At 31.8% G+C, this 9167-nt stretch overlaps 1 protein-coding gene across 1 annotated transcript; it reads right to left on the bottom strand.

Annotated features, from left to right (window-relative positions):
- Positions 1-6959: 6959 nt before the first annotated feature.
- On the bottom strand, positions 6960-7989 carry LOC149158231 (subtilisin-like protease SBT2.5). The gene is made up of 3 exons (XM_089437729.1): positions 7845-7989; positions 7416-7557; positions 6960-7270 (listed from the first exon to the last, which is right to left on the bottom strand). Exons 1-3 carry the CDS (start codon positions 7913-7915, stop codon positions 7205-7207), a joined length of 279 nt encoding a protein of 92 aa, XP_089293855.1. The 5' UTR covers positions 7916-7989; the 3' UTR covers positions 6960-7204.
- Between the last annotated feature and the right edge of the window lie 1178 nt (positions 7990-9167).

Here is a 9167-nt window from a genome sequence, read left to right as displayed (position 1 = left end):
AACAACGTTGCAGACTTCCTTAGTCGACCACTAATCATGGCACTCACCACTGTGCTTGAATCTTGTAAGAACAAGACTACGAGGTGGCCCCATATTTGCAAGAGTGATCCAAAATTCAGAGAAACATACCAGATGCTCCTGGAAGGCAAGAAATTTCCAAATTTTCACCTTAAGGATGCACTTTTATGCCACCTGGGACACCTCTTTGTTCCTTGAAGTGAGCATGCTAAGATGATTTGGGAGGCCCACTATAGTCACGTCACTAGAAATTTTGGGGTAGAGAAAATAATGGTAATACTGCAAAAGTATTTTTATTGACTGAACCTTCCACAAGGTGGTGGGAAGTAGATCAGATCTTGCATTTCCTATGCCATTTCCAACATATCATCAAGAAGAAAGGCCTATATACTCCTCTACCTACTCCTAGTCAACCTTGGGAATCCATCTCCATGGATTACATGTGAAGCCTTCCTTCTACTAAGCATGGCAATGACTATGTTTTCATGGTTGTCAACAAATTCTCTAACATGGCCATTATGGCCACTTGCAAGAAGAGTATCACTGCAGAAGCCACTATTAATCTCTTGTTTGAATGAGTGTGGGTACACTTTGGGATCCCGTAGTCATTATCTTAGATCTGGACAACATGTTTCTAAGTAAATTTTGGTCAAGTATTTGGTCGATGTTGGATGCCAAGCTCACTAAGTCCATGATTGTCCACCGCGAAACTGATGTCCAAACAAAGGTCATCAAAGGGATGATTGTACACATTCTATGCATGTATAACTTGAAGCATCCATGCACATGGGATGAAAGCATCCCCTATGTCAAAAACAACTACAACAGAGCTCTTCATAGCTCAAATGGTCACAACCCATTTTAGGTGCGATTGGGATTCCACCCACTATTTCCCATTGATGTGGCCATACAATTTGCAGCTACTCAGGTAGATTTGTCTCATGTCCAATCTAAAGCTAACAGAGCTAACATATTCATTTAGTAAATTTTGCACATAAGCCAACAGTTCCATGACATATTGAAGAGAGCTAATGCCAAGTACAGGTAGCAACATGATCAACATCAGGTGCCACACAAGTTCCAGGTGAGCTACATCTACAGAAGGAACACATCACTCGACCCCACAAAAAAATTCACTCACTTCGATATGGGCCATACACCATCACAAAGGTTGTAGGGGACAATGCCTTTGAGCTCAAAATTCCACCATTCATTGGTCTACACCTACTAATCAATGTGGATCGCCTTTGACCATAATTTCCACCATTTCTAGAGACATCCGACATTACAAAATAATTCACACCAAAAGAGTTATCCCCAAACTGCATGAAACAGGACACAACTAATCATATCATGGACATGTAGATCAAGAACACTCACCAATAGAGGATCCATCTATACGAATTTGTTAAAGCAGGCCAACTCCTTCACTAGGGAAAGTGGTTCACTAGGGACTATGTTCAACAAAAATTTCCTCACCTCAAGGAGGCTCTGAATGTAATGGGGAACATTTATTCCTAAGGAGGGAGGACTGATCTAGGTGGATATTGGTGGCCACCCACCTATTCCACCTAGATCTCCAGTGATTTTCATCAGTTCCTTATTTACAAAAACATTTACTACTTTTAGCGATTTTTCGAGTCTTGAAATTTTAGAGTAGTTTTGACCACTTAAACAATGTTTTTCTGAGGTTCATAGTAGGACCATGTATGCACGTAAGGGCCTACAACAATTCTTGTTTTACTTGGAGATATCTTTCCAATGAGGTTTCGTAAGCACTAAATGGAGATAATATGACCAAGTTACAACTCAGGGAAGTTGGCTACCTAACTAACCCTAACAGGGCCCGCAAACACTTGGCGTTCTATCTTCTGGGGTTAGGATTTTGGTTGTTTATGGTTTTCCCTTGTTGTTGAATAATAAAAAGGCCCTTGAGCCTCATTGTAACATAGTTCAGAGGCATGTAGCCACCACATGTCGTTTTAGAGATAAGCTACCATTTCCCGACCTAGTTCATTTCCATTTATGTATGTAAGCATATTTCCGTGATTTGATATTAATGAAATGATTTTTCTTTTTGCATCTCTGTGTTTATGTGTATATCTATATTTTGTTTTTTTGCATAAGTCTAGATCATCAAATAACCTCATAACATAGACCACACAGTGTGATGAGTTCACTGGCACATGCCCCATGGATGCACATACCCTAGCCTCATAGCCCACACATCCCAACGCTATTAACCAAAATTAAACCAGAAGTTACATGGAGGTCAAAATATACTAATAAACCTAGGAAAAGGGAAATACGAGTAGGTAGAGATGCTTGAACAGACTCTCAATTATTCATATAAAACACATAAATCCTCAAGGAAACACACATACATACCAATATCGATCTTGCTAAGTAAAAAAACCAACCAAATCCTATTATAACAACTAAAGAATAAGAACATAAGCTATGCACATCCCTCTCAACTCACATACAAGTTTCCACAAGCCACAATCTAGAGCCCTAGGAAAATAATAAAGTAGGAAAAAAATGATGGGGGTGAGACGACTTGTATTGGGGGTTCGAGGAAGAGATAGTCCGTAGGTTGTCAACCTTGAAGAGCAGAATCTACGACACATGTTTAACGTACCCAACTTTTTCTCCCTCCCACCACCTCAATCACAGGATACCAACAAATGAGAACCCCCCCGTTTCACCACCACAATCACACCCAAGTAGATTTAACCTTGTATCAAAGTATAATATTACCACCAACAATAGAGAGGTTGAGGTCTTGACCTCACCTCCACCCGTCACTTCACCATCGAATGCCCAAAACACCATCACATGGATCAATTTAAAGTGAATGATGGTCATTCAACGCCATGCATACCTTTGCATGTTCTGGGTGAACTAGTCCCTCTTAACATAAATGTCCATCATGTCCAAAGGTAACAGACTACACCCTAAAAACCCTTATTAATTCCATTAATGCTCTCATTGAGAGAAAATCATAACAAGTTAACAAATAATAATATAATCTATAATTATAATAACATTTTATACTTCTTTTCATCTATTTAAAAACATTGTAAGTTGACCAATGAAACACATATAAACTTCATCATTAAATAAAAAAATATAAATTTTAATTAATATTCTTTTGGAACATTACTCTCACTAATTGTGAATATTTTTCACTCCATTACTCCACTTAAATTAGTATTTTAACTAAGATCGTGAAACATTAGCAAACATTAATCTTAGTTATATTGGATCTGAGGATATCAAAGGGAATCTTTTTTCGAAGATGATTTTTTATTTCTAACCATTACATATACATTATAATGATAATTAAAAATAGGTTTATATTTTTAAATTTATCATTTCTAAGTAGTTTTAATAATTTTAAATACGTGTGAGTTGTGCACCTTGATTGGCCATAGCCATGATATGAATTCTTGTATAAGGTATGTTGTTTGAGGTATAAATTCCCTAATTTATCATATAAACTATGAATGGAAAATTCTAGAGATGATTAAACAACAACAATAATAAAAGCAACCTTAAACACCTCTTCAATGGAAGTTTCTAAATAAATATATGACAATTTAATTAAAACCACTTATAAATTATTTCGGTTGATTTTAATACCTATTTCCTTTATGGTGGTAATAACTTTAAATACATTTTCATAACTTCAAGCATGAAATGATTTCTCCAAAATAGTGGCAATCAAACATTTTTTTTTGTTATGAATCAAATATTCGTCATACATAATAATAAATTTTACCAAATCCTATTTAATAATCTTTAACACCTTCCATACATATTTAATTTTCACCAATTAAATCTATGCAAAGATATGTTAATTTAAAACCAATATCATTATAATTTAACTTTTAATTTTTATAACTAAATTTTATGGTCTAACTATAATTTACACATATATATATATAACCATGTTCATTATAAAATATTTTTCTTTTCCACTATAAAAATGTTTATACCATTTTCTTAAAGAATATTTTGAAATATCTTAAACAATATTATTAAATATTTTAGAAAATACTTCAATTATTATCTCTCATTCTTATAACCATAAGTAAGCTAAAATATTTAATAAAATTTATTGATTTATTTAGCAATTAGATAGAAAAAAGTGATATCTATGCAATTATTTTATTTTCGAAATTGAAAAACTAATATACTTTTATTATTCTTCGTCACTTGGTTATAGCATTCGCTACCATCTTTCTCTTCATTTCTTTCATCTAAAAATTTTGGCATATTTAAACTTTTAAAATAATATTCTTTTCTTGTTAAATATTTGAATTTCTCTAATCTAAACACCTTTTACATTTTTTGTAATAAAATCATATCATAGCGTCTCGCTCCCATCATATGATAAAGGCTTTCCAAATATACCAAACTTTCTTAATCCATTAATTATGGTTCAATTCTCCTTCTACCATTATATATATATATATATATATATATATATATATATATATATAATAATAATATATATATATATATATTTATAATTATAATCATAATTATAATTATAATTATTTTAAATATAAATATTATCACCAAACATTGAATTCCAAATTGTGGAATACCCCACACAAAAAATAATAGAAAGACTTGTGTGTAATTGAATGCTTATCTATCAATAGTTAAAATGTCACCACTAATTTCTAAAATCAACTATGGATTATCTCCTAAAGACTCTTACGGGGCTCCCATCTTTAGCCCATTCCATTACACTCTCGACATATCCATTATCCTCACCATGGAACATTATATGTCCTCATCCAATCATCCATTACCATTACACATGTTCCTCTTTTAGAACACAAATAATATCTCCCTTTTTTGGTTCCATAGACTCAATCTTTAGCCCATCCCATTACTCTCTTGACATATCCAATGTCCTCACCATTGAACATTATAGGTCCTCTCGACATATCCAATGTCCTCCCCATTCAACATTATAGGTCCTCATCCAATTACTATTACACATGTTCCTCTAATTACACATGTTCCTCTTTTAGAACACAAGGAATATCTTCCTTTTTTGGTTCCATAGTCTCTTTTAGGTATCGTCTTCCCTTTCACTGCACGTAGAAAGAGTCCAAGGTTGTCGTTTCATATTTAAATTTCATGGAAGAAAACACTTGGTTCAAATTACAGAAGGTCAACAATAACATGGATGCAAGTTTAGTGATGGATTCAATTGCGTCAATTTCATGGAAGAAAACACTTGGTTCAAATTACAAAAAGTCAACAATAACATGGATGCAAGTTTAGTGATGGATTCAATTGCTATGGACATTTCAATAGTGGCTTTTATCCCTCAAAACCATTGTATGCCTCTCATTTTTCAATGGAAAGTTCCTAGATTCACATGATCTTCCCAATCATAATTTCACCGTTCTTTTTCCTCAACTAAAAATATAATAGCTATGATTTTACACAAAACTTTCCCTTGCAAATAAAAAGGAAAATATTTTAAAAACTAGACTGGAAAATAGTCAAGTAAAAGCTCCCAATTAAAATAGGATAATGTAATAATCATTTATTCTCTAAAAATTATATAAAATATGTCTAAATTTCATTAAAAGCATAAAAGTTACATAAAACATGTCCACATTTAATCAAAAAGATAAAAGAACATTTTAAAGAAATCCCCATATTAAATATAATAACAACCATTAAAAAGCCCTTAAGAAAAAGGTTATACTACACATATACTAAATTTTATCTATAAATTATATATAGTTTACAAAATAAGAAAATATCCCATAGCAATCTTTATATTCAAACAGATTATATAATAAAACAAAATATCTTATAATAAGACATATTTTGAATACACTTTTTATAAAATAATAAATAAATCTAATAGTTTAGATATAGAGTTCAAACATGTAATTTCATTTTAAGAAATTTTGAATGGACTATCTATAAAATAATAAATAAATTTAGTAGTTTGATATAAAGTTTAAACATCTAATTTTATTTTGTTTTAATTATATTGTTTAAATGAATTTAAGGATTGAATAGATATCTGTATATATTAAAATGGATAAAAAATGTATAGATAGATGCATATATAAAAATGAATTATTTAAAGATAAATGATAATTTTTTATATCAATTTAATATCTGATTTAACTATAAACTCAAAACAAAATTATTGTTATATCACTTTTTTTTAATTTCGCAGAAAACTATAAGTAAGATAGCCGTGACTTCCTCATCTACCCTCATTATAGAGATACCATAAGCCAAATTATCAGTTTCTGAACAGTACGCTTTTCTAATTTCGAACAAAAATTAAAGCCTTTGTACGTTGTTTCATATGTTGTCAATGTCGAGTTTACATTGTAAGTACAGGAATTATGAAGAAGCTTTAGTACGTAGTGACTGTTAGCCAGTGTCAGGTTGCCCACTTGTTTTGCTGGCAAGTAGTTAATGAGTTTGCTGAAACAATACATTCTAGAAATAAAATATGCATTACGAGAGATGGCATTGTCCACCGAGGCGATATGGGAGAGATATGCATTAAATTCTAGAAAAGAAATTGATTGTGAGAGTGTTTAATCTCTTTTTACGGTGGAATTCGATTCAGAATTATAAAAAAAAATTGGGAGTTCTAAAATTTTGAAACTTTAAATAATTATCTAGATTTCCAAAGAAAATAGCCATATTTTATCAAAATTTTACTAAAAATTCCATTTTCAAGTAAAAACGTTGCCTCTTTAAACTACTTGTTACAGAGAAAGTAAGTATTGTGAGAGCTCTGGCAAAGTAGCTACACATGTCGATGAGCCTTTACTGTTATCTAGTTTTCAAGTCTGTCATTAAATTTTCTGGACAGTAGTTTGTAGCAATGGTTTCCTGCCGAAATGGCTGGAACGTTAGTTTTAATCAAACAAATTCTGTAGCGTATTACAATGATGACAGTTACATCCAAATTGCATTACAATCAACACATGCACATAAAAACAGATAAGTGTGCCCACATAGTAAGTCTTATATTTTTTATCGAAAGATATCTGAAATACTGCTCGACTATCAAGCAATCCTAAATCAAACTGAAACAGACAGACGGCTAAAACTGGTAGCGTCATTATACGAAAGGGAATACATTAACTATGGGATTGTGCAAAGGACAAAAATAATTTCAGAGGCCGATTTCCCGATCCTTCACGACAGCCGTTACTCCTTGTGCAGATCTCAGCATTTCCGCCTACCCATTGATATTCGCACCCATCCACAGATATTGAACGAACCAGGTTAGTAGAACAGATTTTAACAGATGCATAGATCAGATAGAAATTAATCAAATAAACAGAAGAAATGGGGCATGGAAGGAATTATTATATATACAGTACCTGATCAGTTGTGATCTCAACAGCGAAGCCATCCACAATAACCCAAGAAAAATGCTTTTTATAAGTCCCTGCCTCCAGTGTTTTCTGCAGTACCATGTCATGCTTGTTGCTAACATAAACATCAATCTCGCTTGCTGAATTTCTGCATCTACAAATCAACTAATAAGTCGTCACCCCTTGAGAAACTCTCGACTGTGGTTAAATCTTGAGAAACTTTCTTCATATATAGTGTAGTTGAATCTTGAAAAATTGCCTCAAGTTTGGGAGATAATATTGGTTTTCCTTTTTGTGTAAGATGTGTTAGTCTATGTTGACTGTTGGAGATGAGATGTTAACCACAACTATAGCAAAATATCCTCACATTTTTCCTCTAATATTTATATAAATGGTAAGTAACAATGGAGGAGAGTGAGATATGAGTAGTAGTACCTGTCAGCCTTGAGACGCTCGTATTCTGGATCATATGCCATCATCACCATGTAGACATTTTTAGGTTCCATGGTTTTCGCTGGGCGGCTGGGCTCGGCTGTGTTTCCTGGTCTCGTCTCTTGCTCTGCGCGCTGTGAAATCCTTAGGTGGCTATGTATTATGATTAGTGTGGAGGAAGGAGTGGTAAAGGGAAAAGGAGGTGAGAGGGGCAGAGAGGTACCAGGTCCGGTGGGTGGTGGAAGCGAATAGTACGATCGTAGTCCATGGATCCTGACACATTTTGCAGAATCCTTTGACTCCAGTAGGGGAAGTATACCTTTGTCATCGCCAATGTATGAGCGTGACCTTAGGGTTGTAATGTCAAAGCATACCTTTGTTCATCACTCATTTTAATCTTTAGAATTTGGGTTGGTAAAACTGAGGTGTGAGCGAGGGTGCGAACGGTTTCTATTTGTACCTATGATTTCAGTTACAATATCTTCAAAAATATTGTTTTTAACTTGGCTTGGCCATAACTTTAGGTTTGCATGGCTAGTTAGGAATGGTGGATTAAAGTTACAATATTTTAAAAAGTAGTGTTTTTAGTTGCCTGGGCCATAATTTTAGGTTTGCATGGTTAGTTGGCAATGGTTGATTTTTAGATTTTTTTTAAGAAGTGGAAAAATTTATCATAATTCAGTTGTCAAATATAAATTATAATATTTAAATTTGAAAAATATATATTTATTTTTTAAGATTATTAAATTAATTATCTTTGCTACATTTTTTATGAAATATTCATGTAATGATATTTAGATATTTATGTAATAATTTATTATTGTGTAGTTTTAAGAAAAACTAATTAATATTAAAATTCTTGAAAATATGAATAAAATCAATTTAGATTTAATTTTTAAATTTACTAAACATCATACGGAATCAAATATTTTTTCACTTTAAAAAAATTTAAATCTCAAAAAATATATTCATTTGTAAAATTTTATAAATCCAAAATTAACACGAATTTAAATTAATTAATTATTAATTATGAATATAATTATAATAATTAATTTTATATTTAAATTTTAGTTTGATGTAATTTCACCGGACTAAATTATTTATTGATAATTATAACAATTAATTATTTAAATTTAGTTTTATTTTATTTTACATTGAGGTAATCCAAATATTAAGCATTACCATATATTTATCATAATATATTTATGATATTAAATTACAATGATTATAATAATTAATTATTTAAGTTTAGTTTTATTTTATTTTACTTTACTTTGAGGTAATCCAAATATTAAACATTACAAAATGTTTATCTTAATATATTTA

The sequence above is a fragment of the Pinus tabuliformis genome, chromosome 5_2, assembly GCF_031772625.1.
Source record: "Pinus tabuliformis cultivar Carrire ecotype Pingquan chromosome 5_2, CPIR1, whole genome shotgun sequence".
NCBI lineage: Eukaryota > Viridiplantae > Streptophyta > Pinopsida > Pinales > Pinaceae > Pinus > Pinus tabuliformis.
Note: the sequence above shows the minus strand (reverse complement) of the source record. Positions and strands in the feature narration are given on the sequence as shown.

What these genes read in the sequence shown, in the direction of transcription:
- LOC149158231 (XM_089437729.1), bottom strand. Translation starts at nt 7,915, where the DNA reads ATGGAACCTAAAAATGTCTACATGGTGATGATGGCATATGATCCAGAA. An exon ending in GAGCGTCTCAAGGCTGACAG is followed by an intron (nt 7,558 to 7,844) that starts GTACTACTACTC and finishes TTGTAGATGCAG; the next exon opens with AAATTCAGCAAGCGAGATTG. An exon ending in TTGAGATCACAACTGATCAG is followed by an intron (nt 7,271 to 7,415) that starts GTACTGTATATA and finishes ATCAATGGGTAG; the next exon opens with GCGGAAATGCTGAGATCTGC.